This window comes from Alexandromys fortis, unplaced genomic scaffold, assembly GCF_014885135.2.
Source record: "Alexandromys fortis isolate MF-2015 unplaced genomic scaffold, M_Fortis_MF-2015_v1.1 scaffold_6, whole genome shotgun sequence".
Taxonomy (NCBI): Eukaryota; Metazoa; Chordata; class Mammalia; order Rodentia; family Cricetidae; genus Alexandromys; species Alexandromys fortis.
In genome coordinates, this window is record NW_026067902.1 from 19698373 (window position 1) to 19725024 (window position 26652).

Genomic DNA, 26652 nt, shown 5'->3' on the forward strand with positions numbered 1-26652 from the left:
GCCTGAGGAGAGGCACTGGAGCTGGGGCCACGGTGAGTGAGGAAGGGAGACAGTGAGAACTGGAGATCAGCAATGGGAAATAAATCACAGCTGAGGCACAGCCCCGCTCAGGCTGTGGTGCCAAACCACAGTGACACAGGCTGGCAGCTCCACCCACGGCACCTTTGATATCAGGCCCCGGGCTGCTGACACAGCACCACCTGTGCTCTGCCTGCTTTGTGGAGAGAACCTGCTTGGTCGGTATGAGCTGTTTTCCTCTTCCAGAGCCATATCTCTTCTGCGTATGCCCCTTTGCAGTGTAAAGTAACTGGGGTGTGTGGGCACAAGAGATGGGCAGGGTTGCCGTATGATGCACATCCTGTTTGAGGTGTGGGGGAAGCAGCCAGAGTTGGGGTGGGCACAGGCCATAGTAGACATGCAGACTAGAAATTGAACCGTTCAACCCTTGTGCCTAGACTTGGAGGCCCGGGAGCGGCAGGCCCAGGCCCAGGGGAGTGAGGAAGAGGAGGAGAGCCGGAGTACCACAGCGCTAGAACAGGAGGTGAGCACCAGACCCATTGGCCTGGGGTCACTGCGGCTGGAGTGGGAGGGGCCTGAGTGGCTGTTGTGTGGGTGAGCTCACTCTTGTCTCCTGTGGGAGCTTGGTGCTCTGTCCCGCCCACAGGTTGTCTCCTGTGGGAGCTTGGTGCTCTGTCCCGCCCACAGGTTGCTGAGCCCTAGCTTGCAGGCGGACCCTCCCAGGGACCTTCACAAGGTGAGCCAGCCTGGCACTGGATCTGCGCAGAATTATCCCCCCTCCGCCCCCTGCTCTGCAGATTGCACGCCTTCGAGAAGAGGGTTCCCGTCAGTTGGAGGAGCAGCAAAGGCTGGTCCAGGAGCAGATCCGCCAGGACCGGGAGCAGAGGCTGCGAGGTGAGAGTAGACACTCGCCTGTGTCTCCTCCAGGGCCGATGCGCATCGTTCATGGAGTGGCTGTAGAGCTCCCGCCTGCCGGGACCCTGACAACCCCGTGGTGGTCCACAGCATCCTACTGTGATACCTCTTGTGGGAGCCTCTGTGCTTTTTACAAGTCCCTGTCCCAGGCGGGTGGTGGCCCCCGCCTATAATCCCAGCACTTGGGAGGCAGAGGCAGGCGGATCTCAGTGAAGTTCAAGGCCAGCCTGGTCTCCAAACCGAGTTCCAGGGCAGGCAGGACTGTTACACAGAAAAACCTTGTCTAGAAAAAAAGACCCAAAAAACAAACAAACAAAAAATCAAGTCTCAGTCCCAAGCATTGGCAGCTCTGTTTTGGAGTAGATCTTGAGGGGAGAGGCCTTGGGGTACTTGGCCTCAGTGAAGCTGAATGGCCTATGTCTGCCTCTGGCTCTTAAGATGCGTTTCTCAGCTTTCCATCTGAGAGAGCTGACAGGTGACCTTCAGGAGGTCAGCTTCTGCCTCTCCTTTGGGGGACCTAGGACTCTGAAATTTTAGTTTTCTTCTTTTTCCAATATTTTTAGGAAGAACAGAAAATACTGAAGGCAAAGGAACCCCCAAGCTAAAGGTGAGTCTGTAGGGTCTGTGGTCACAGCACTGTGGATCTCGGCAAGAACAGGTGCTTTCCTGTGGGAAACTGGCGCCACTTCTCCATCCTTCCACCATCCTGGGCCTGGACCCTGACTGAGCCTCAGAGCTTGTCACACCAGGTGGCTGGAACGTTGGCTGGTGTGGGCAAGACATCCTCAGGAGCCCTCTGAGATGGGTCCTTTTTGGTTTTCTTGTTTGTTTGTTTAAGATTTATCATGTATACAGTGTTCTGTCTGATACACTGTATCCCTGTGGGCCCAAAGAGGGCGCTGTATCTCATTACAGATGGTTGTGAGCCACATGTAGTTGTTGGGAATTGAACTCTGGACCTTTGGAAGTTCAGGAATCGCTCTTAACTGATGAACCATCTCTTCCAGTTGAGATGGGCTCTTTTTCTTCCTTCCTTCCTTCCTTCCTTCCTTCCTTCCTCCCTCCCTCCCTCCCTCCCTCTCTCCCTCCCTCCCTCCCTCCCTCTCTCCTTCCTTCCTTTCTCTTTTCCTGAGACAGGGTTTCTCTGTGTAACAGCCCTGGCTGTCCTGAAACTCACTCTGTAGACCAGGCTGGCCTCATACCCATAGATCTGCCTGTTGCTGTCTCTGAGTGCTGGGATTAAAGGCTGTGCCATCACCGCCTGCTTGAGATGGGTTCTTAGAGTATACAAAGTGTTCCTAAGATTAATCAGGCTGCCTCCCTCTCAGTTTCCACAGGAGGCATAGCTTGGATAGTCTAAATCACCAGAGTTCACTCGTAGAGCCTGGTGTGGCTGATGGTCATGTTGTCTTTCAGCTGAAGTGGAGGTGCGAGAAGGAGGATGAATCCCAAGGTGGCTACTCCAGAGATGTCCTCCTGAGACTTTTGCAGAAGGTGGATTCTGCTGACATCTGCCGCTCCCTGTCCAGGCCAGAGCTCAAATGCCCTGAGTAGAGATGTTGCTACCTACTCTTTTCTTTCTGTCTAGAGACTCTGGCCAGCTCTCCTGCCCTGCCTGCACCTAACCCTTTCCTTAAAGCTCAGGCTTTAGCTGCATGTGTTGGGGAGCGGAGGTGGCTGTCTGGAAGGCACACCCCCTCCTTTTTCCTCTTCCAGAAGTTGAGACGGCGCTGCTGTGTGCTAGCCTAGGTCTTGGTGCTCTGCCTGTCTCCCCGTTGCTGTCCTGTATACCTTAGGAAATGAAAACAGCTCTCTCCAGCTTAGCCTCTCTGGGTCCCTAGTCCTAACGGATTCCAGGTTGGACTGTAGCATAGCGGGCCGTGTTGTGTGTCCAGCTGTACTTACTGTGTGCTCTTGACTCCACAGTATGGAGAGGTTCTCAACCTGGTGCTTTCCAGAAAGAAGGCAGGCAACGCCATAGTGGAGTTTGCAACTGTCAGGGCCGCGGTGAGTGCTGTATGGGGTTTGTGTGGCACTGGCAAGTCCTGTCATTCTGGGCAGGAGCCCACTTTCACAGGTCCCCACACTGCCTATGGGGCTTCAGGCCAGTCCAAGAGTTGAATCTCCCCAAAGGTCTCCTGGCTTCAAGATTGAATGGGGGAATGCTCTGGCTCTCCCGACTCCATACCACACCATATACCCTGCATCAGTATGGCCTCCCACCCTGCCCCAGCATGGCCTCCCACCCTGCCCCAGCATGGCCTCCACCCTGCCCCAGCATGGCCTCCCAACCCTGAATATTCTTTTTTCTTTCTTCGAATTAGAAGGTGAATCTACTCCACTCTCCCACATAGCATTGTTTGCAGATTGCTGAGGTTACCTAGATCTGCTTGGAAGTCTATATTTGTCTTAGTCTTTCTATGGGGTAGAAAGAGCCCCTTATAGCTGGATCAGATGGGCAGAGACTAGAGACTCTGTTTGGCAGGAGCTGGCTGTCAGAAATGAAGTGGGCCTGGTGGACAACCCTCTGAAGATTTCCTGGTTGGAGGGACAGCCCCAGGGCACAGTGGATCACAGTGACGCTGGATTATCAAAGGTAAAAAGCCAGAAGTCACCCTGGGTCTGCTTGGGGTCTGGGATCCTTTCAGCTTCTACTTTCTCAGGCCCTTTGTTCCCAAGTCCAGATCAGAGTAAAATGCAGTGGGTGGGTTCAGTCAGTCCAAGAGGCTGACTCTCTGCTCATCCCTGTTCTCTATGAGGTACCTGTTAGGAATAAATCCTAAGGGGGGGCGGCTCTGCCGGCGAAGAGAAATCCAATTAGGTCAGATCAAACCAAATTAAAATGCCCATCGTTTTATTAAATACGGTGTTCTCAGGTGGCTGAGCGCATGGTGGGGAAACAGGAAAGTGGGGAGCACATGCAAACCCTAAACAACGTGTTTCTCCTCTGGGAGCCCACTAAGTACCCTGTGAGAATGGTCCTGACCTCTCCCCCAGGAAGGGGTCAGAGCCTGGCATGTTGGGATTTGGAGTCCTGACCAATGCAACTCCCAGGCCAGGGGGCTGGGATGGATGCCAGGGGCAGGGGTTATGCTCCCAACTTAACAGTACCAGAGGACCCTATTTCTTCTACCTACTTTCTTTCCTTCCTTCGTTCCTTCGTTCCTTCGTTCCTTCGTTCCTTCCTTCCTTCCTTCCTTCCTTCCTTTTTTCCCTTCCTTTTCCCCCTTCCTTCCTTTTTTCCCTTCCTTCCTTTTTTTTTTTGTTTTTTTTTGTTTTTTTTGTTTTTTGTTTTTTGGAGACAGGGTTTCTCTGTGTAGCTCTGGCTGTCCTGGAACTCATTCTGTAGATCAGGCTGGCATCAAACTCAGAGATCCACTTGACCCTGCCTCCCAATGCTGAGATTAAAGGCATGCACCACAACCTGGTGTTTTTTTCTTTTCTATTTTTATTTTTTTTTTCTGGCAATGTATCAAACCCAGGGTCCTGCTCATAATTAACCCCCATGCTACCACTGAAGTACACGTCCAGAGTGACACAAAAGTCGGCCCATGCCAGACATGGTGGCACACACCTTTAGTCCCAGCCCTCAGGAGGGGAGGCAGGTGCATCTCTGAGTTCAGGGCCAGTGTGGTCTACAGAGTGAGCTCTAGAATAGCCAGGGCTACACAGAGAGTCCCTGTCCTCAAAAAGCAAAAAGAAAAGAGAAAAAGAAAAGAAAAAAGTTGGCCCATGCGTGTCTCCTGTTGGAGCTCTCGTTGGATTTGGAGGTCAGACAATCCTGTGTTTGATGAAGAGGCCAGCAGGCAGGTGACTAGAACAGACACTATGAGCTCATCTCCTCTAGAGAGAGCATCCCACCCTGTGTTGAACCTGCAGTGCTGTATCTGCTGCTCTGCTTTTGGCCAGTTGTGCTCCTTCTAGCTGCCTCTGAGTCCTCCCGACTCCACAGAGGCTAGTGCTCACTGTCTCGGTCCTCCCGACTCCACAGAGGCTAGTGTTCACTCTATCTTTGATGGCCCAGTTTTTCAGCCTGACTGCAGAGGTTGGGGCATTGACTCCTGGTCACTTTTGCTGGAGAGATAAGTGCTTTGGGGGCGGGAAGCTCCTGGCTTTCTCTTCTCTGAAACAGCCTGGGTACCTATTGGCATGTCCACAGCCTCCCAGAGTTATCAGGGTTTCTGTCTGGCTACCTGTGCCTGTCCCTGCCTGAGAGGTTGGGAGTTCTGGGGAGTGTGCCTGTCTTAGTTACTTTTCTACTGCCATGACAGTTTTGTCACCATAACCAAGGCAACTTATAAAGGAAAGCATTTAAGTGGGGGTCTCATGGCTCCAGAGGTTATAGCGCCCATGGCCATTAGGGTAGGTACGGCAGTAGGCAGGATGCTGGAGCAGTAGCTGCAAGCTTATATGCTAAGGTAACGACCACAAGCAGAGAGAGAGCTAACTGGGAATGGCACGGCTTTTGAAACCTCAAAGCCCACCCCCAGGACACCCCCCCTCCAAGAAGACCACACCTGCTAATTCTCCCCAAACAGTTCCACCAACTGGGCACCAAGCATTCAAACACATGAGTCTTTGGGGCCATTCTCATCCGCACCACAGTGTCCCAGACCCTGGGTAGAGGAGGGACATGAAGTGGTCTAGGCCAGCTCAGGATCTTGACTTAAAAGAAGCCTTGCTCCTCCACCATTCAGTTTCAGCCTTCCACATCTAGGTCACTCTCTGTAGGCTGCATTAGAAAACCTTTATTCACTGCCTCTGTATCCAGAGCCCTCAGCTGGGCATCTCCGCACAGGCGCAGGAGAGAGACGTCACAGGGTGTGTCAGCCTTCCCTCCACCCTTCTTTCACATTCGGAGTAGCCTGGGGGCCAGACCCATGTGTCCAGCACTTCTGAGTTCTGGATTCAGATGTGGCTGAGCCACAGACTGGGGTAGTAACAACAGGTGCAGCCTTGGCCTCTTTGGGGCAAGGTGGAACTCCCCGCCTGGTGGAGGATTCTGGAGCCGCTTGGTGCATTGTTCTTTCCCTGATCAAGTCATCCCTCTGCTGGGAAGGAAGGCTTTCCCAGAGGCCCCCATACATAACACTGTAGGAGTTCCCAGAACACTCCTCACAGGATTGCTTAGGATCTGTGAGCAGCTTGAGTCTCAGGCTCTGTTTGGTAATGATTGTTGGCCTTCCCCTGCCTTTTCCTCCACCTGCCTCTCCTCCTCTCCTGCTGTCAGCCCGTCCTCATCTGCGCCCCGGGGTGGCATCTTCCTTTCCTTAGCCAAGCTTCTGCTGTTTCCGCACTAGTGTCTGGCCAGCACCATCCGGTGGACTTCGGTCTAACAATGTCATACTGTCTGGTAGCCATGAATCAGGTGCTGTTGCTTTAAAATATGGCTAGGTGGGCTGGAAAGATAGCTTATCAATTAAGAACAGACACTATTCTTCCGGAGGACCCGAATTCAATTCCTAGCAACCATATCAAGTGGCTCACAACTGCCTGTAACTCTGGCTCCAAGGGCATCTCACACCTTTGGCCTCTCAGGCACCTGCGTACACTTGTGTGCATGCACACAAACACACAAACACAATTAAAAATAATTTTTAAAAACATCTTTAAAATGTGTCTAGAGGGCTGGCATGTGGCTCGTTTTGGTAGAGTACTTGCTTAGCATGCGTGAAGCTCTGGGTTTGGGTCCCAGTGCGGCCTAAACAACTGGGTGTGGTGGCACATGCCTGCAGTCCCAGGAGCATCAAATCAGCTTAAGGCCACCCGTACTACGTAAGAGACCTTGTCTCAAAAACAAGCAAACTTGGCTAAGGTGAAAAGGAACTGATTTGTGTGTCTGTATAGTGTATGTTTGAGTGTGTGTGTGTGTGTGTGTGTGTGCATGTGTGTGCGTGGGCCTGACTAGTTTAGCCAGCCTGCCCCTTGGGACTCCTGGTGCCTGCATCCTGAACGCGGGAATTCCAGGCAGGCTGTCACACCTGCCCGGCTTTTTTCATGTAGGTACTGGAGGTCTGAACTCAGGCCTTCCTGCCTGCATACAAACTCTTTATCCACTGAGCCATTTCTCCAGCCTCTGGAACCGAACTTTCGGTTTGCTTTTACTTCAATTAAACAAGCATAGGAAGTGAGCGGTGGCTTTTCTACCTCTGCTCTCTCCGGCCTTCCTCTTAATCTAAGTTAGAGGCTTCTTCCTAGATGTAGCCTATGATTTCTCTGTTGACAGTGGTTCTAGAGGCTGGTCTGAGTCCTACTTCCTGACTCGCCCTGTGCCACCCTGTCACTCCCCTGACCTCTGACCAGTTCCTGTGGTTGCAGGTGTGGCTTCCTTTTCCTGACCTTTCCAGTTTCCTTCAGGGCTCCTGCCAGAGAGTGACCCCCATACTTTCCCAGCTGGCTTCTGTCCTTCACTCTGGGTACCTTGAGGATTGCTCAGCAGTCGGGGCCGGCTACACTGTGGCTTATGTCTCCACCTGCTCCATAATCCACACTTTACCTGCCTAGGTCTCCCAGGCTCCAGTCACCCCAGTTCTCTCTGCCCTCACCGGGGTCAGAAGTGGGGCTCACTAGGAAACTGCTCTTTCAGCATCTGAAGAACTTCCTCCAGAAGTGAAATCCCCAGGTCCACTTTGAAGGAAAAGAAAGGGTCATTGAGGTCCGGAGTAGGTGTCCTCGGGAAATGGGGAGCATCCAAAAGGTCCTCTTGTGAGCACTGGTGGAGAGGGCCTGTCAGGGAGATGGCTGAAGGCAGGGTGGCCGAGTAGGCCGCAGTGTAGGTTGCTGGGGGCTCCAGAATATTGGGGCAACTGGAGCTCTCTCGGTAGAGACGTGGGGGCTTGGGTGGGGCCAGCAGAGTGGCTCGGGGGTGCTCATCCCCCCACAAGGGCAGACGCCGGCCGTCTGGCCTCCCTCGAAGTTCCCGGATGACTTCTCTGTTGCTGTACTCCTCGTGGTCCCCGCCAGCAGCGCTGGCCTGGCTGAGTGTGCTGCCCTGTCTCCGCAGTCGCCGCGGCCGCCCCAGGGTCATTCTCTTGAAGAAGGAGGCATTGCGGAAGGAGCCTTTCCGCCAGGTCTCCATGGAGCTCCTAAGTCAGCCAATGGGTCCGGGCTGAGAAACCCCACAGAGGGGCTCAGCAGCAGCTTGTGACCATTTGCCAGCGGACTGGAGACACCCCTAAGGGTTAGGAGCAGAGGCTGCGCGCCTCTGCTCGGTGTGGCCCTTTGTCTTGTTGCATCTTGGATGGTGAGACAAGACTAGCAGGAGGGAGAGTTTGTCCGGGAGATCAGAGTGCTGGGAGTCCCCGCCTAGATAAGAGTGGCCTGGTTACTTGACGGGCATGTAGAAAAAAAAAACAAAGGAAGCAGCGGTACTTACAGAGCAGGAGGAGGGCCTGGTGGGCAGGGCGGGCCCTCCGGAGGGGTCGTGCACTTCTTCAGGCGGCGGCACCCTCTCTCTGGTAGTTGGTGGCATGTGCCGATCCTCCCGGCCAGTGTGGGGCTGTGCTCTCTCTGCCAGCATCTGGGGACTCTGATTAGTGGCGTGACTGTTTGTGCCAGCATGTGGTAGAGATGTGTTTTGTTTTCAGCTGACTCAGTCAGGTGGGAAGCTGGTTTCATGCTCTGAGGTAATTGCAGCATCCGCAGGCTGGGACTGGGGCAGCTGTGACCAACACCCCAGGGCAGTAGGACGCTTCAGATTCCTCTGGGGAGTGGTCTGGGGACAGCCCTGCCTGGTGTGTCACCAGGTGACTTCCTGTCCAGTCAAAGCTCTGCCGCCACCGTGACCCCAGCAGGCCTGCCTGGCTCCCTAGCCCCAGCTGGCTCTGGGAAGAACCCAGGGAGGTAGTGCTAATTGAAAGGCAATTTTTGGAACAGTTGTTGGAGAAGGAAGAGAGGAGACCTGCCGGTGTGGGTGACTCAGCCCTTGGGCTGGTTGACAGGCCCTCATTAGGCAGGCCACAGGAATGGTGGGGAAGGATGTGGAGGGTGTGTTAACCGGGACCAGCCCCATGCCTGTAAAGGCTTACTCCTCCCAGGGTTCTGGGGGCATGCCAGGGGTGACTTGAAGTTTTCTTGGTAGAGCAGTATGAACCTGGGGAAGGAGTGGCGCCCTCCCCACAGCCGGGACATCAGTATGGCATCTCAGCTTTTACTCTCGGCACCCAGAAGGCCAGTGCCCGGCCGGCTGCTGCTCTGCTGCTCCAGTCCTCTCCCTCTGGCTCGTGGGCCTTATTTGGGGACCCTCTTGTAGAGGGCGCCAGTACGTGTGAAGCTGCCCTGAATTGCCAGTGGTTGGGGGGAGGGTGGCTGAGAAGAGGTTATTTCTAGGGGTGGGGGAGGTATAAAGACAGGGGGACCAGATTGAGTGTCACTTCCTGTTTATCTGTACCCCGACTCCAAACAAGTTAGCCAGAGCCTGGCGGCCCAACTTCAGCCACTCCCATGTTATTCCCTGGGTCACTGACTTCCAAGCCTTCTACTGTGGGAGCGCACCAGCGTGTCCTCCCCCCTCCCCCCGTAGGACCCCACAACTCTTTGTTACAGTTGGGCCACCACACTTGGTACTGCTGTCCTGGCCTGGCTCTGTGCCATCGCTGGTGGGTTTCCCACCCCTCTGTCTGCTGTAGAATCATAAGTGGTGTCACAGCTCCAGCGGTGCCAAGGGAGGAAACGGTCTGATTGATACCGCTGGCCTGACAGGCTTGGCCGCACAGTGCTCTGCTGTCAGGCTGCTTCCCTTCCACAGCTTTGGCCTGTGGCTGGCTGGCTGTTGTTCTTGGGTTATCAAAGTGAACCCCTCCTCAGTCCCCTGCATGGCTAGCAAGATCATAAAAGAAAGCCAAGGACCCTACCTAGAGTAGCCTGGTCTTGTCTTTACGAGGCAAGCTGGGCTCATGCTTGTGGAGAGGGCAAGGCCTTCTTTTGTGTCCTCAGCAGGCCAGACCACAGGGGAAGAGCGCTGCTGTGTCCAGTGGACCTCAGATTCCTCTTCTGTAGGAAACCTGCCAGGCAGAAGCCATGGGCAGAGGGAAGGAGAGGCAGACACAGGGCTGAGGCCTGGACCAGAGCAGGATGGAGAAAGATGTGACATCCTGGGGCAGGGAGGCCAGGGGAGCTTAGAGATGAGCGGATGAGGAGCTAATGGAGAAGCAGCCTGGGGAGCACAGGTCTGCTCTCTAGGCTCCTGGAGGAGTCGGGATCCAAGATGTCTGGGTCCTTCCTCCGCCCCTTCTTCCTCTTCAGCTTTTAACTTGGTTCTGTCTAGGCCCAGGCCTGATACTGAATCTGGAATCTGTGGGGCCGTGCCTGCTAGCCTGACTTTTTTGTCCCTTCTGTTCCCAGGGCTCAGTGCGGTCAGAAAGGGACTATGAGAGTCTTGTCATGATGCGCATGCGCCAGGCAGCTGAGCGCCAGCAGCTGATTGCGCAGATGCAGCAGGAAGATGAGGGGCAGCCCACGTAGCCCCGGCTCCAGCTCTCCCACCCCACACACTTTTGTGCATCATCACTAATAAACTTTTTTTAATATATATAAAACAGTCTACTTTTCTTTGTCATGAGCTGGACTTTATCTGAGAGGGCTCCACTCAGGTCAAGGGACAGACCAGTAAAGAATGTTGCATTTCAAGAGTCACTGCACAACAAAGCTAAGGAACATCCACTCATGAGAGCCTTTTATTGGCTTGGACTAGCTGTGCAGGATCCAGGGAGTGTCCTCTGGGTAGCCTCCTTCAGCACATGGCCTAGAGCAAGAGGTCCCTAGCTGGGGGAGCTGACAAGACCAGGGCAAGGCCTGCTGTGCCCGAGGAACTGGAGCAAGGCTCCTTAGGCTGCGCAGCCATCAGGGTTGGGCAAGGAACCTGACAGTTTAGAAAGAGGCAGGGAAGACAATGTTGCAAGGATTGGGGCTCAGGGCACAAGTCAGGCCCTCCGAAGAATAGGTGCTCTGTCCACAGGTCATTCCTTGTACAGGCACCACACCAGCGTCTGGCCCACCCCTGTCATGCTCAACACACGGAAGCCCCTGAGTTCCAGCTTGTCCAGGACTATGCGAGGAGGGTCGTTGACATAGTATTCATAGCTGTGAAGAAACCAGGAGAGTGAGGTGAGGAGAAGCGGAGCAGGCACCCGGCCAGAGCCAGGCCTGTTTGCCGGGCCCTTGCCTGGCGAGAGGCTAAGTGCACACCCTCTGTTCTGTCCCGAGCTACACACTTTGCTTTATTCTCCCCGTCTGATGAAGGCGCCATCGCTGTTGTGCTGATACGTGAGAAAACAGGCTGGTTAGCTCTGGCTGCCGTGAATAGCAGACCCCACGGTAGCCTTACGGCTGCTGTGTGTGTTAGTCTGAGCACCCCACTAGGCAGTCTCCCCTTCTCAGGGCTCGGGCCTTTTCTCTAGCTGTCTTGCAACCCTGAAGAACAAATAAGGTTAGCACCTGGATCCATGTGCCCTTTTCTGGCACAGAAAGTTTGATTTCCCTTGAGTTGTAGAGAACATGAAGCAGATACGGGCCCCGAACCCCAAACTTGCCATTTGAAGCAAATGCCCCATGGCAAGGGCTGGGATCTGTCTCCCCCTCCTTGCACTTGGGACTCTGGCAATTCTTCTGAGGATCCCTGAACCTGCTTGGGTTTATAATAGGGAGGCTGTGCTGGTTTGAATGAGAATGGCCCCCAAAGGCTTGTATCATCGAATGTTTGGTCTCCAGCTGGTGGGCCTGCTTTGGGAAGCATTGGAAACTGGTCTTGGAGGAGGTGGGCCACTGGAGGAGGCCATTCAGGACTCGTGTCTCTCTGCCTTCTGCTCGTGGGTCAGATGGGTCAGCTACTGCTCCTGTCTGCCTGCTGCCATGCTCCTTGCCATTTTGGTTGTGGGTTCACTCACTCAATGCAAGTCCCCAATTAAATGCTTCCTCTCGTAAGTTGCTGTGGTGGCTTGAATGAAAGGAGCCCTCAAAGGCTCATTTATTTGAATGCTTGGTTACCAGGAAGTAGAACTGCTTGAGAAGGATTAGAAGGATTGGAAGGTGTGGCTTTGGAGGAAGTCTGTCCCTGGGTGTGGGCTTTGACATTTCCAAAGCCCATGCCAGGCCCAGTCTCTCTCTCTGCACCTGCAAATCAGGATGCAAAGCTCCCAGCTACTGCTCCAGCACCTGCCTGCATGCTGCCACGCTCCCCACCATGATCATGGACTAACCCTCTAAAACTGTAAGCAAGTCCCCTATTAAATGCTTCCTTGGTCATGGTGTCTATGGGAATAGACACTAACACAGGGCAAGGAATCAGAAAGGGAAGCAGTGGCGTTCAGGCAGGGATGCTGTAAAATACGCTGCAGGAAATGGCCAAATGAGGGGCAGCCAAGAGCTGGATAGAGGCCCCAGGTGTCCTGCTGTTTCTGGGACTGGACCCTGTTACTCAGCTAGCCCTATTGTCTTTGCTGATGGGATCCAGTTTAGAGCAGAGAGGACACGGAAAGGGACAGTTCATTTCCAGAGCCCCAGACTCAGGACAGGCTGTGCTTCCACAGACTTGCACTAAAGATGAGCTGCCTTGTGAAGGAAGACTGGGGGCTTGTGGGAAACCCTCCCTGTGGGGGGTTACAGATGAATGCACGCTGTTGTGCAATGGTGTGTTGGTTGTGTAAAGGGGGAGGCAGGAGGAGGCACTGCCAGGGAGAAAGAAGGCGCTGAAGGACGCCACTACTCACAAGTTGTTTCCCAGGACACGTCTCTTCGTGGCCCCCAGGTGCTGCATCAGCTCCGGATCCGAATGTTCATCGCCCACCATGGTGGGGCCCACCTCCTGCAAGGGAAGCCACAGGAGCTGCTTAGCTGGCTGCTGGGCAGAAGGGGGCAGGTAAAGGGGAACAGCGCTGAAGGTGTGGAGGAGGAGCACAAGCTAAGAGGGGAGCAGGGTGGGTCCTCCCTGGCTTCCTAAACTCTGCCTGCCGGCACTTTCAGGCCAGACGCCACCAACCATGTTTCCTGTGTATTGACATCACCTGGAGAATCAAAGAAATAAAAACACACACACATGAAAATTTACACACAGGCATGTAAACTTCACAATTTACAACTGCCACCAAAATGAAAAACAGAACAAAAATGACAAAAACCTATATATGCTGCTGGCAGAACTACCCATAACAGCCAAAAGCCGGAAACAGCCTTGCAGTGCTGGTCAGTGGAGGAGCACAGGAGTAAAATGTGGCAAGGCTTAGCCAGGTTGTGGTGGTGCACACCTTTAATCCCAGCACTCTGAAGGCAGAGGCAGGTGGATCTCTGTGAGCTTGAGGCCAGCCAGAGCCATCACAGAGAAACCCTGTCTCAAAAAAAAAAAAAAAAAAGCAAGCCTGTAGTTCTAGTAGGAAAAAAGGCAGTGGGCTAGCTTCGAGGCCAGCCTGGGCTATAGCTGCAAGGTGGGAAACAGTGGTGTAGCCTTCCTACAGAATCTTCTTCGGCAGGAATATAACAATATGAACAGACTTTGAAAACATGGACAGGAAAGCAGCCAGGCCCAAAAGAACACACAGGCAAGCATAAAGTTAGCAGCTGGAGCTCATAGATTCATATTAAATTGATTCTAGTGATGGTACCCAGCTCTGGATGTACTAAAACCCAAACCCCTCACAGACATTAAACCGTATGCTTTCTACCAGTGAATATTTTGGTTGCATTGCATATCAGTAAAACTATAAGACAGCCAAGCCTAGTGGACATGCCCCCCAGTACTCGGAAAAACAAGGTCAGCCCCTAACACATAGCAAATTTGAGGCCAGCCTGGGCTACGTGAAAAAAAGAAAAGAAAAGAATTAAAAGAATAATTATTATTTGAGGGAGACATTTCCAAGCTTGGATTCCCACATTCTCCAGAGTTTCTGAAGGGCGGAGGAAAGTGCCCAGCAATCCGTATTTTAACAACTGTACGGGTTCTCAGACCTCTGCCCTGAGCACCGTCCAGACCTCTCCTGCCCCGTCATGAAGCCCACGCTTCCTGCTTCATCCTGCGGGAGTTGGGTCTGCACCCACTGCTGGAACGCTGGAAGAGGATGAGAGCGCGCCCTGCTGTTCAGCCGGGGTGGGGGTGGGGCGTCGTGTATCTTCTGAAAGTTACAAAGGGGCTTCCGAAGCATCCAGTACACTACGTCTCCTGTCCCCCCCCCCCCCCCCCCCCCCCCCCCCCCCCCCCCCCCAGCTGATATGACTGCACCTAGAGAAGGGTGACCTCAGATTCCCGCGTGGTGCTCTCCCCAGGCTGCTTGCAGCCTCTCCTTCCTCTCAAGCCCCAGTTCTCAGTGCATCAGGATTAACCCCTCCTTGAAGAAGCTACAGGTGGGGCCACTGTGCGTGCAGCTCAGCTTGGTCTCAGCCTTCGTGCGGGCCCTGGCTGCCCCACTTGCGAAGCGGGTCGTGTGTGTCCCCGCGGAGCTCCCCGCCCACCCGGCCGCCTGACCCTGCTCGGTGTCCGCGCCGCGGGGGTGTGGCGGGCGGGTTGCGGGGACCATCAGGGAAATCCCGCAGAGCGGTTGTCGCAGTCACCCATACCAGGTACTCACCATGCGGATCTGGGTGCTGATGAGCAGGTAGGGCATGGTGCGTGGCTGGGGCGGCCCGCGACCACAGTCCCGTTACTCTCCGTCTGCTGACGGCGCTTGGCGGCGGTGCGGCCACCGCGCGGGCCAATCAGGAGCGCGCGCCGCGGTCCCGCCGCCCCGGAGACCAGGAGGCGGGCGTGTCCCTGCGGACTCCACTAGCAGATGTGGCCGTGGCCGTCAGGGCTCCTTTCGCCCCTTTGCCCTCTTCCTGCAACACCTCCACGCCCAGGCTCCAAAGTCCTGTTCCTTCCCGCCTGACTCTACAGCGTTGCAGGGCGAAAACTGCGCTGTGGACCTGGCTGCAGCCAAAGGGACGTGGGGACTGCGTGCCTTCACCAGGACGCGTCCCTGGAGAACTTTAAGTGCACGAGGCTAGGCTAGACGGGAGTGTCAGTGTCAGGTCCCTGCGCCGTCCCGCGTGCTGGGCACTGGCATTTTCAGTGTGGCTGAGGGTCCTTGCAACGCCTTCGGCCTGGCACATTAAATCTGCGAAGCACCTGCAACGCTTGACTGGATGCCAGCCCGCCAGTCCTTTAGGCGCGGAATCCGGTCCTCCTGCGGGGAGCCTCGGGAGCACGCGCAAATCACAGGGTAGCACCTGGGGCAGGGAAACATCGATCCCTGAACCTGATACCCTAGGGAGGGCGGCGAGTTCACAGCCAGCTGTTCCACGCCCTCATCTAGATGCACCAGAAGCTGACAGTTCAACATTCTTCAATTGACACGTTGTGATTGGTTCCCTAAAAAGCAAAGCAGAGCAAACCACCCTGGAACACCCTCGCCCACGGCCTGGAAACCTGCACTTCTTACCTAACTGGTCTGATTTATTTATATCGCCCCTTCCTGCTTGGGACCAGCTCTCTCACCCCAACGATTTAGCCAGAGAAATAAAGCACATCCGTGTTTAGAGCTAACCCCCAGTACTGGGAGGGGAAAACCTATAAAGAACTCCTACAGGGAGCTAAGTCGGCCCAGTGGTTCAATGAGTTTGACCCCACACAAGGCAGGCAGACTTGACACCCCGCCTTGGTGAACTGTTGAGCTAGAATCTTTGTACCCTAAGTTGTGTTTGTCAACAGGAAGGAAACTGGGGTGTGTGTGTGTGTGTGTGTGTGTGTGTGAATTTGTCTCAAAAACCACAAACCAAAACCAAATAAGCAAAAATAAACAAGAGCAAACAAACCTACATCAACAAGGCTGGCACTGCCGTGACTAGGCACTCCGCGAGAGAAGAAATGGAACCGACCAATAAGCTTAGCGCCACACCCCCAAACCTTTAGGAGTCTGAGAAGTGCGACGTAGGTGTGTGTCTGTGTGTTCACGTACCGTCACGGCTCACTCAGCAAGGACAGAAGACGAGTTTCAGGAACTGGTTCTCCCCTCCCTCCCACACTGTGGGTCCCAGGATCCAACTCAGGTTGTCAGGCTTGCCAGCGAGGGCCTTACCCACTCAGCCATCTTGATGGCCCCTGAACGTCCATTTTAAGCCACCAGATACTACCGTACAGCTAAGAAAGAAAAGAAAGAAAAAAAAAATTTAAGATTGGCAGGCATGTGGCCCACAGCTGTGGTTCCAGCTACTTCAGAGACCTAAGCAAGAGAAGCAAAGATAATTGGAAGTGAAATACTAACCGGGCGACATAGTGAGATTCCACGGGGAGCGGGAGGGGGAGACGGGAGGGAGGGAGGTATGGTGGCTCCCATCCCTAAGCCGAGTGTACTCAGGACACAGGATTGCTTCAAGTTCAAGACCAGCCTGTGGTGCAATGTGAAATATTGTCTCAAAAAAGGCCCTCTGCCTCACGGGACTAGAGAGAGGGCTCAGAAGTCACTAACACTTGCTGCTTTGCCAGGGGACTCTAGTTCAGGTCCCAGGACCCCTATCAGGTGCCTCACAACTGCCTGTAAGTCCAGATCCAGGAGAGCCAAAGTCCTCTTCTGGCCTCCAGAGGCACCTGTACACTCACATATACATAAAAATAAACCTTAAAAGAAAGCCTTTTCTCTCCCCCCATCCCCCCCCAAAAAAACTGAATGGGAAGAAAAGGCTGTAAAAACCAGAGTTGGCTAAAGTGTTGAGGGTTGGGACAGCCTGACAGCAGAAAACACTTCCGTTGAGATCACAGACTCAACTGTATTGACTGATACAATCAAATTTCACCCCTTGTGACAAAGCCAAACCTCCCTCGATAAACCCTAGAGCCGGGGTGATGATCCCCTATGATCCCCAACTCAGCAGGCTGGGTCCGAGATGGCATCTGAGGGCAGTCTAGGTCTCATCTCGGAAGCTAATCAGTCCAGTCTGGTCAATGCTTGCATGGGAGCGTTGGAGTATAGCCTGGGCTACATAGGGAGAACCTGTCTAAAGACAGAACAACATTTATGGAAAGTTCAGAGATGTGTAAAGCTAAACAGTATTTTGTTTTGTGATTTGAGACAAACAAAAACATCAATTTAAGCTTGGAAAGTGCAAACATAAAGGAGCGTTATTTGGGAGTCTTGGGAACTGCAATTTGGGAGACATAGGTTTAGGTAGGCTCTGAGTTAGTGCTCCAAAGCAGGTAGGGAAAGTGAGGCTCGTGGTGAGAAAAATGCCTTCACCCATTACAAGATCATCGTATTAGTCAGCTTCCTGTTAGCGTAATGCAGCAACTGCGACATTGGGAATGGAGGCTAGCCTGGACTACATAGAAAGAAGGTCTCCAAACACACACACACACACACACACACACACACACACACACACACACAAAACAAAACAAAAAACCCAGCCTAGCAGTGAAGGACATGAGGCTGCATTGTAATCACGAGACCCTTAGTTTGGATCCCAGAGCCTTTGTAAGGAGCTAGATGTTTCTACCACTGCTTGCAATCCAGTTTCATGGAAGGCAGAGGCAGGAGGACACTGGTCTTTGCTGGCTTCCAGTTTAGATGAGAAAACGTGAGCGCCAAGTTCAGGGAGAGACTGGTTCAAAGAAACAGGTGACCCACAATAGAGGACACTCAGTACCCTCCTCTGACCCCACGAATGCACGCACACACACACACACACAGCCTAACTAACTAGAGAGGTCACTTTGACAGGCGTTATGGAGTCCCGCCCCAGCATCAGGTAGCTCCATCCCTCTTAGCGTCAGGTGATGACTGAGGAAGCTCGGCGGGAGCCTATGGGCAGGATGAAGTGCTCCGAATCCAGGCAGCAGGAGACAGACTGAGGCTGGGGCCGCCTGGTTTCCGCAAGGGCTTGTCCCCAGTGACTAGAGACCTTCCCTAGGCCTCACCTCCTAAAGTGTCGCCACTTCCCAGCAATGCCACCCTCTAGATCAAGTCAGTGACACATAAACATTTGAGGTACACTCAGCCAAATTGTAGCCATAACTGAAATCGTTTATCTTCTCAGCACTTAGCAGGAGGGTCACTTTGAGTTCAAGGTCAAAGGTTCTAGGCTACAAAGTGAGATTCTATCTTAAAAATAGCAGGGCAGAAGATGAACAGACAGGTAAATTAGCAAGTATTAAGAGAAACCACTCCTGCAGCGGAGGAAGAGTGCAGAAATTGTTTGACACCGACCTCCTGACCCACAGAACCAATGGCCCTGGCCCTGAAGCAGGAGTCCAGCTGCCTCCTGATAAACATCTGGAATCTCTGGGCACTCTGTAATTATCTGAATGTCTTAGAGGCCTGCAGTCGGAAGGCGGGGTTCACGTTCTTAAGCAGACGCCTGAGATGTGCCTAAATCCTGAGCCCTTAATGGCAGCCTGAGTTTATTTAGAAAGCCTCCTCCTTCCCTGGTCCCCATTCCCACCATCTACCCCCTCCCAATCCTCCATCCCTCTATCCCTTTTTCTCCTCCTCTCTCCCCTCTCTTTCTCCATACAGGCCATCCCCCTAGGTAGCCCTAAGATGTCCCAGACCTTGCAATCTTCCTGTCTCAGTCTCTGGTGCTAAGATTATAGTTATGTGTCTGAAGAGTCTGGCTTGAAAGGGTCCTTCAGTGCCGCTTTCCATAGTGGTATTCCTTTTATTTTCCCCAAATATGTGCTCAAATTAAGAGAGAGAGAGAGAGAGAGAGAGAGAGAGAGAGAGAGAGAGAGAGAGAGAGAAAACAGACAAGAGAGTTAAGTATACTTCCAGGGAGCCATTGCCTCTGAGCTGAGAGAAGGGACCTGGGTGAGGTAGGGTGGGTACGGGGACTTATAGATGCTTCCTTTTTCTTTTTTTCTTTTCTTTTTGGCAAGGTCTCACTTTGTAACTTAGGAAGGCCTGGAGCTCACAATGTAGTCAGGCTGGCTTTGAAGTCTCAGCAATCCTCTGCCTCAGGCTCCCAAATCCTGAGTGAGCCACTACAGATGATTCAGTAATGCTGGGGATGAAACTCAGGGCTACCTAAGGAGCTCGGGTGAGGCCTAAAAATAAGAATGTGTGTGTGTGTGTGTGTGTGTGTGTGTGTGTGTGTGTGTGTGTGTGTGTGTGTAAGAACCTTAGAAGTTAGAACCTAGGTAACTGTAGCAAGGCGCTACAGTGTGACTTTTTGGGCAAAGTCAGATGAAGCGGATGTTCTGGGCTGGGCAGGAGCGTGGGATCTGCTCTGTTTGCCTTTCTCGGCTGGGCTGTGGAGGGGTGGAAGGAGACCTAGAACGGTGCCGGCACTGGCTTTATTGCGTTCGCAGAACTGGTGTGTAGATGCGCCGGGAGATAAGAGCCCGGTCTGCAGCAGCCCATCCCAGCGCCGGCTGCCAAGGCAGGCTTCCTCCTGCCTGATAGCATCTTTAATATCCAGGAGGAAATTAATTCCCGGCTTGCGCTGCATGGTCTCCCTGTCCTCTTTCCTCTCCGCCCCCCCCCCTCCGTCAGCGTTTATGGATTGCTTCTGCAGCGGGGCACAGGGTGCTGAAGCTGACTGAGTCCCACTCTCCTCTCCCACCTCTGTGTCGCTCCCTTCCTTTGTCTTCTTGAGTCTCACGATGTAAACCAGGCTGGCCTTGAACGTGGGTTGAGTTCCCCTGCTTTTGCCCAGGTATGAGACACCATGCCCAGCCCTAGCAGGGCACAGACAAAGCTTGTGCATCTGAGACACCTTTCAGGAGTGGGTTCTGTCAGTTCTCGCCACTGTGTAGTTTCCAGGAATCAGACTCAGGGGAACTCAGGTGGTCACCCTCAGTGCCAGCATCCTGACTGCTGAACCACCATTTCACTGGTCCTCATTCAATTTTTGAAATAGGGTCTTGTGTTACACTGCATCCCATAAATATGCAAATCACTATGTGCCAGTTCTTGTTCATTTTTATTTTTTAAATCTTACTTGTTATTTGTTTGTTTGTTTGTTTGTTGTTGTTTTCCAGACAGGTTTTCTCTGTGTAACCCTGGTTGTCCTGGAACTTTCTCTGTAGACCAGGCTGGCCTCAAACTCACATATGTCCTCCTGCCTCTGCTTTCTGAATCCTGGAATTAAAGGCGTGTACTGTGATGCCCAGGCTTTATTTATTTATTTTTTATGTGTGTCAATTTTTCTTCCAGATTCATTCCTTTCACAGTATTTTATTCTTTTTTGTTTGTTTGTTTGTTTAGTTTTTTTGAGACAGGGTTTCTCTGTAGCTTTTGAGCCTGTCCTGGAACTAGTTCTGTAGACCAGCTGGCCTCGAACTTACAGAGATCCACCTGCCTCTGCCTCCCAAGTGCTGGGATTAAAGGTGTGCACCACCACCACCTGGCTCACAGTATTTTATTCTAATAAGAGTTTCCTCCTCACATTTAGAATGCAGGAATGATGATGACCCTTGTACATGAAAATCACTAGGATTTTTTCCATCAAGACTATTTGTGAGGGAGCTGGAGAAATGAGAGCACTGGCCGCTCTTCTAGAGGACCCAGGTTCAATTCCCAGCACCCACATGGCAGCTCACAACTATCTCAAACTCCAGTTCCAGGGAATCTGACACCTTCACACAGACACACATGCACAGAAAACACTAACGCACACACATATATATTGTGAAATCTGTATTGCACTTCAGATCACTCCCATGTTGCCACACATATGAAGATCTTGTCTTGAGCACATGGTTTGTACTAAAATACTGTTTGTAAAACATTGCACATGTTGTAATTTAAAAATCTCCATGAAGAGAAGTCACGCCATGCAACAGGGCTCATGTGGGAGGTTTATTGGTGGTAGAGACTGGTGCCTGGGGACAAGGGTGGTGGAAGAGAAAGAGAGAGAGAGAGGGAACGAGAGAGGGAACGAGAGAGGGAATGAGAGAGAAAGAGAGAGAGAAAGAGAGAGAAAGAGAGAGAGAGAGAGACTGGAGGTGGACAAGGCCCACCTTTTAAAAGTGAACTTAGTGAATGTGCACAGGAGGTGTTTTTAGTGGCTACAGCTGAGGAAAGATCCTGTGAGGACCCCAAGGGCAGGCCAGTACAGATGCCTGAACACTCACAGTATATTCATAGCTTTTGCTGCTTTGTGTGTGCCTTGGTTTGTGGATGCTCTTCCACCTGATCATCAGCTTCCCGGGCTTTATCTGAAAGCCCCCGATGTACCTGGCTCTGCAGCATCCACACTTCAGCTGTGGGATACAGCTCTTGTACACTGTAAAGATTTGTCACGTTTATTAATTTAATAAAATGCTGATTGATCAGTAGCCAGGCAGGAAGCAAAGGCAGGCCGACCAGTCAGAGAATTCTGGGAAGAGGAAAGGCAGAGAGTCAGTCACAAGCCAGATGAAGAGGAAGCAAGATGAGAATGCCTCACTGAGAAAAGGTACCAAGCCACATGCTAAGCATAGACAAGAATTGTGGGTTAATTTAAGTTGTAAAAGCTAGTTAATAATAAGCCTGAGCTAATAGGCCAAACCCTTTATAATTAATATAAGCCTTTGTGTGTTTCTTTGGGATTGAACGGCTGCAGAATGGGCAGGACAGAAGCTTCTGTCTACAAAACCCTGTCTTGAAAAAAAAAGTTTATTCAGAACTTTGTACCAACTTTTCTATAGATGATGATGATTATTTAAAAAAAATCCCCAATTTAAGGGAAAGTGAGTACAAGAAAGGACAATGGAAGCTAGAATATGAATAAAGTACAATTGTATACAAGTACAAAAGTGTCTTTATAAAACCCATCATTTTGTATGCTAACTTAAATATTAGTTCTTAGTTCCTATGGCCAAAACTTGTGAATGTGAAGGTCTAAGGACAACCAAGTGTGTATGTCCTTGCTGTCTTCCTTGTTTGAGGCAGGGCCTCTCCTGTCTCCACAGCCCTTCTGCTGGTAGGAGGGTTGAGATTGCAGACACATGCTACTGTGTCCAGTTTTACATGCGTTCTGGTGTCTAACATACATTGTTATTGAATGGCAAGCACGTTACTGACTTTGTTATGTTCAGGGTCCATGCAGTCACAATGATTTGTTTGTTTGTTTTGCTTTTGGAGTTGTTTGAGACCAGGTTTCTCTGTGTAGTCCTGACTATCCCGGAACTTGCTCTGTGGATCAGGTTGGTCTCAAACTCACAGAGATCCACCTGCCTTTGCCTTCCAAGTGCGAGGATTAAAGGCATGTATCATTACTGCCTGGCTCCAAAATGTTTGATGACAGTGGAAATATGCAGGTTAGTCCTCCAAAAGTCCTTAACTTGAATTATCTATTGATATTTAACCCTGTGTCTATCTTTAAATTGTGAGATACTGTATATGTATGTGAATACATTTGGAGTCAGGCAAATCTGTAATCCCAGCATTTGGGAGGCCAAAGCAGAAAGTCAGAGAGACCGGAGTTTGGCTTTAAGGCAAAAACATGTAATCCCAGCTGTTGACAGAGTGGGATTCAGAAGTATCACAAGTTCAAGGGCTGCCTGTGCTACAGAGTGAAGCTAGTTTGGGCAACTTGAAATCTGGTCTCAAATTTTGAAGAAGAAGAAGAAGAAGAAGAAGAAGAAGGAGGAGGAGGAGGAGGAGGAGGAGGAGGAGGAGGAGGAGGAGGAGGAGGAGGAGGAGAGGAGGAGGAGGAGAGGAGAGGAGGAGGGAAGAAAAAGAAAGAAAGAAAAAAGAGATTGGTGGTGTGGTTCAGTGGCACAGCATTTGCCTAGCACTTGTGAGACCTGAGATTGTCTCTAAAACCAGAGGTGGGGAGGAGGAGTTTTGGAGTCCAGTCTGGCTACATAGTGATACCCTGACTTAATAAAGCAGCAACAAACAAAACACAGATAGCAGAAATGGTACAGTATCAGAACCAGTTTAAATAATCGGAATCAAATGCACGTTTAAATATACGGTCAGATAGCCAGGTGTGGTACCCGCATAGGGGAGACAGAGGCAGGTGGATCTCTCTGAATTTGAGGACATCCTGGCCAACACAGTGCGTTTACATAGTGAGACACTATGCACAGGATGGTTTTATGTCAACCAGACACAACCTTGAATCATCAGAGATGAGGGCCCCTCTCATAAAATCTGGCTGTAAGGAAATGTCTTTTTTTTTTCCTGTTTGCTTTTGCTTTTGTTTTTAAAGTCATGGTTTCTCTGTGTAACATCCCTGGCTGTCCTGGCACTCACTTTGTAGACCCATTTGGCCTCTAACTCACAGAAATCTGCTTGTCTCTGCCTCCCCAGTGCTGGGATTAAAAGTGTGCATGCCTGGTTCTGTAACACTAACACAGTTTCTTTTCTTTCTTTCCTTTTTTAAAAGATTTATTTATTTGTTATGTTTACAGTGTTCTGCCTGCCTGTATGCCTCAGGCTAGAAAAGGGTACCAGATCTCATTACAGATGGTTGTGAGCCACCATGTGGTTGCTGGGAATTGAATTCAGGATCTTTTGGAAGAGCAGCCAGTGCTCTTAACCACTGAGCCATCTCTCCAGCCCCAATAATATCTTAATTAGTGACTGAAAGGGGAGGGTCCAGCCCATTGTGGATGGGGACATGGGTGGTCCTGAGTTCTATAAGAAAGCAGGCTAAGTAAGCCAAGAGAAGCAAGTCGGTAAGCAGCACCCCTCTATGGCCTCTGCATCAGCTCCTGCCTGGTCTCCAGAGCAAGTTCCAGGACAGTCAGAGCTATGCAGAGAAACCCTGTCTTGAAGAAAAAAAAAATACATACATACAAAACAAATTTAGAAGAAAGAATCCCTCGTATCATCGGGATGCTGGTGTAAGTCAATGGTGAAGCGTTTACCTATCAAGCAAGCAGACCCTGCACTCAACTTGAGCTGTAATATTTTTCAATCCAGAATAGAAAAACAAATTCATTTATCGGACTCAGGTTTTTTTGTCTGTTTGCTTGGTTTTGTTGTCGTTGTTGTTGTTGTTGTGTTTTGTTGTTTTTATATTTTGAGACAGGCTGTCTTTGTTAGTTACCATGGCTATGACGAAATGCCATGATCAATGCAATTTGAGGAGGATAGGGTTTATTTCATCCACACTTCCATATAACACTTCATCATCAAAAGCAGCACCCCTCTATGAGGGCAGGAACTCAAGCAGGGCAGGAACCTGGAGGCAGGAACTGATGCAAAGACCAGGCTGACTTCGAACTCAGCAAAAATCCGCTTTTATCTGTCTCCTGAGTGCTGGGATTATAGGAGTGCACCACCACGCCCGGATTTTCTAAAATATTTTTAAGACAGGGATTCACTATGTAATCCTGGCTAGCGCTGAACTCCCAGTTATCCTCCTGCTGCAGCCTCCGTAGCCTGAGACGGGTTTTTGTCAGCTGGCAGAAGTCATGTCCCGGCGATTTAGGGACGTTTTACGAATAACCAGCAACTGACCTGCTCAAATTTCATCTGGCAATGGCGCTGTTGTTTAGGTTTTAGCAAATGGTTTGGATGGAAAATCCGTAAACAACTAAATCAGCCCGAAATAAAGACAGTGTTAGGGGGCGAGGAGGGCGGCATCTCCCAGGTATGGGCTGCGTGAGATTTGCGGAGACATTCTGGGGACCACCCAGGACACTCCGCTACTCCTTAGCCTCACCAGCCTCGGGCTCCCGCACAGGTGCACTGCCCGGCTGCAACTGCGGCCCCGCCCCTCGAGCCCGGGTGGGACGCGGAGCTTGCGTCATCTCCACGCGCATTCGCCCAGCGCGCCGAGCAGGTGGCGCTGGTTAAGGACGTCATGATCATTGACAGCGTGAGGCCAGTGTGGCTGCTGCGACTATGGTGGCTGGCGGCCGGGTAAGGGTCTGAGTTGGTCTCCAGAGTGATTTCGGGGGGCGCCGGGAGGCTGCCACGTGCAGTGCGGGGAGGAGCTGTGCCAGGGGCGCGGCGGACCGGAGCTGCTGCCCCCTGGCAGGGCGTCTGTCTGCGCCGGGGAGCTGCGGCACCGGAGGGGCCAGACTTGGGTGAGGCTGTGGGCAACGGGTTCTGCCAACGGGGTGGAGGACCAGGCTAATGACTCTCTCCCTCTCGGTTCGCTCTCCCATCCCCCCCCCCCCCCCCCCCTTGATTTTTACGCCGGCTGCAGGGGCACTATGTCTAGACTGGGGGCCCTGGGTGGCAGCCGCGCCGGATTGGGACTGTTATTTGGTACTGCCGCCGGCCTTGGATTCCTGTGCATCCTTTACAGCCAGCGATGGAAAAGGGCCCAGAGCCGTGGCCGGAGCCACAGTCTGCCCAATTCCCTGGACTATGCGCAGGCTACAGAGCGCGGACGCCAGGGTAAGAGCACAGGTCATTACTTACTGATGACCCTGGGGCCCGGGCTGTCGTTGGCAGAGCAGGTGGACCGGCCAGTAGAAGGGCTGAGTTTCACTCTTTTAGGAAAGCCTTACTCTTTCCTCTGCCGGGAAAGTGCAAGAAGACTCTGTAGCTTTCACTTTTAGTTCTGGTCACACTCATGAATGTGTACCAAGGGCATTTGTGTAGTGTTGGGTGAGGGGTGGGATAGACGGAGGAAGAGTCTGAAAGAAGGAAGAGGGAATCCTTCCGTAGGAGGGAAAGCTCTGAAAGCTTGACTATCAAATTTTGGATTCAAATGTGAAGGACATGTGGAGGATAATCCAAGTTTTTAACATTATTTTTATGAAGGAAAATTTAGAGGGATTGTGTAACTTTCCCAAGGTTGTTACAGAGTAAGTGGAAAAGCTGGACCTGGTCATCTGGTCCAGTGTACTTTCCACAACGTGGTCTGAGAACACACTCGTGCAACCGAAGCCGAGTGGCTGAGAGCCAGCAGTAACAGATGAAACGAGTTCCATTTTGTAAAAAAAAACCTTCAGGTTAACTCATTTGAGCGAAGCATTGAGGCCTTCAGATCTCTGCCCCTTATTTGGGTAACAGAAGCTTAGATCTTCTCATTTCGTGTTGATTGACAATGCTTTACTCTGGCCACCGGTGTAGTCACAGATCCTCTTCTTTCCTGCTAGCTGGAAATGCCAGTGCTTCGAGAGTGTTCCCCGACTTATCACCCTAGATTGCAGCTGTCAGCGTTTGATAGCGAGGTGGTAACGTGGCGTGGCCAGTGCCCTGTCTTTTGCCCTTGCGCTTGGCTCATTTGTGATTCCTTAGTAGTGGTCTGTTCTCCCCTGAGCTTGGGAGGAAGCAGACACATTCTAGATGTCTTCCTTGCTGTGCCTTGAGCGCTGCTGGCCTAGGTTGCTACTAGATTCCCTTTACCGAGGGATGTATGCATGTCTGCTCTGTGAGCCCTGCTTCTGGAGTTCTTCCCTAATGCGTATTCCAGTTCAGCTGCTTTAAATAGCTCCCGAGTTCCTAAATTTCACCCAACTTTAGTGTGAGCAGGTTGAGCTTGTTAACAGTGTTTTTCTCATGGAGTTTGGCCAGGATTTCCCGCCCCCCCCCCCATGGACCTTTTCTTAGTGACTGCCCATTTTCTTTTTGCTCCTCTCTGATAACACTAATTATGGCCTCAAGAGAGGCAGTTTTCTGTTCATTGTGTAATCAGAATTTGAACAAACCCAACTTTTGTTTTACTGTGTAATTGGTATTGACTGTTTGGTATTTGGCACTATAAGGCCAGAAACAATGTTTTTCTTTTTGTATTTTTTAGATAGGGCTTCACATAGCTCAGGCTAGCCTCTAACACTTTGTAGCTGAGGTTGGTTTTGAACCCCTGATCCTTCTCTTCTGCAACCACTCCTGGCTGAAGGTTTTTTTTTTTTTTTTTTTTTTTTTTTTT

At 51.6% G+C, this 26652-nt stretch overlaps 4 protein-coding genes across 4 annotated transcripts in view; 2 read left to right on the forward strand and 2 right to left on the reverse strand.

The window, feature by feature from the left end:
- Dnajc17 (DnaJ heat shock protein family (Hsp40) member C17) overlaps positions 1 to 10469 on the forward strand; it is a 31260-nt gene extending 20791 nt beyond the window's left edge. Inside the window, exons 5-11 of the mRNA XM_050132849.1 lie at positions 456 to 541; positions 816 to 912; positions 1497 to 1540; positions 2350 to 2427; positions 2860 to 2940; positions 3419 to 3529; positions 10276 to 10469. Of these exons, the coding sequence (XP_049988806.1) occupies positions 456 to 541; positions 816 to 912; positions 1497 to 1540; positions 2350 to 2427; positions 2860 to 2940; positions 3419 to 3529; positions 10276 to 10395 (617 nt within the window). The 3' untranslated portion in view covers positions 10396 to 10469. The remainder of the gene's footprint in view (positions 1 to 455; positions 542 to 815; positions 913 to 1496; positions 1541 to 2349; positions 2428 to 2859; positions 2941 to 3418; positions 3530 to 10275) is intronic.
- On the reverse strand, positions 3536 to 10269 carry CUNH15orf62 (chromosome unknown C15orf62 homolog). The gene is made up of 2 exons (XM_050132904.1): positions 8309 to 10269; positions 3536 to 8238 (listed from the first exon to the last, which is right to left on the reverse strand). Exon 2 carries the CDS (start codon positions 8009 to 8011, stop codon positions 7484 to 7486), a length of 528 nt encoding a protein of 175 aa, XP_049988861.1. The 5' UTR covers positions 8012 to 8238; positions 8309 to 10269; the 3' UTR covers positions 3536 to 7483.
- A 111-nt stretch (positions 10470 to 10580) lies between the features above and the next one.
- On the reverse strand, positions 10581 to 14633 carry Gchfr (GTP cyclohydrolase I feedback regulator). The gene is made up of 3 exons (XM_050132916.1): positions 14487 to 14633; positions 12639 to 12733; positions 10581 to 11013 (listed from the first exon to the last, which is right to left on the reverse strand). Exons 1-3 carry the CDS (start codon positions 14520 to 14522, stop codon positions 10890 to 10892), a joined length of 255 nt encoding a protein of 84 aa, XP_049988873.1. The 5' UTR covers positions 14523 to 14633; the 3' UTR covers positions 10581 to 10889.
- Positions 14634 to 24573: 9940 nt separating this feature from the next.
- Positions 24574 to 26652, forward strand: part of Rmdn3 (regulator of microtubule dynamics 3) — a 20615-nt gene continuing 18536 nt past the window's right edge. Inside the window, exons 1-2 of the mRNA XM_050132838.1 lie at positions 24574 to 24689; positions 24979 to 25172. Of these exons, the coding sequence (XP_049988795.1) occupies positions 24631 to 24689; positions 24979 to 25172 (253 nt within the window). The 5' untranslated portion in view covers positions 24574 to 24630. The remainder of the gene's footprint in view (positions 24690 to 24978; positions 25173 to 26652) is intronic.

What these genes read in the sequence shown, in the direction of transcription:
- CUNH15orf62 (XM_050132904.1), bottom strand. Translation starts at nt 8,011, where the DNA reads ATGGAGACCTGGCGGAAAGGCTCCTTCCGCAATGCCTCCTTCTTCAAG.
- Gchfr (XM_050132916.1), bottom strand. Translation starts at nt 14,522, where the DNA reads ATGCCCTACCTGCTCATCAGCACCCAGATCCGCATG. An exon ending in TCAGCACCCAGATCCGCATG is followed by an intron (nt 12,734 to 14,486) that starts GTGAGTACCTGG and finishes CTTCCCTTGCAG; the next exon opens with GAGGTGGGCCCCACCATGGT. An exon ending in CGTGTCCTGGGAAACAACTT is followed by an intron (nt 11,014 to 12,638) that starts GTGAGTAGTGGC and finishes GTTTCTTCACAG; the next exon opens with CTATGAATACTATGTCAACG.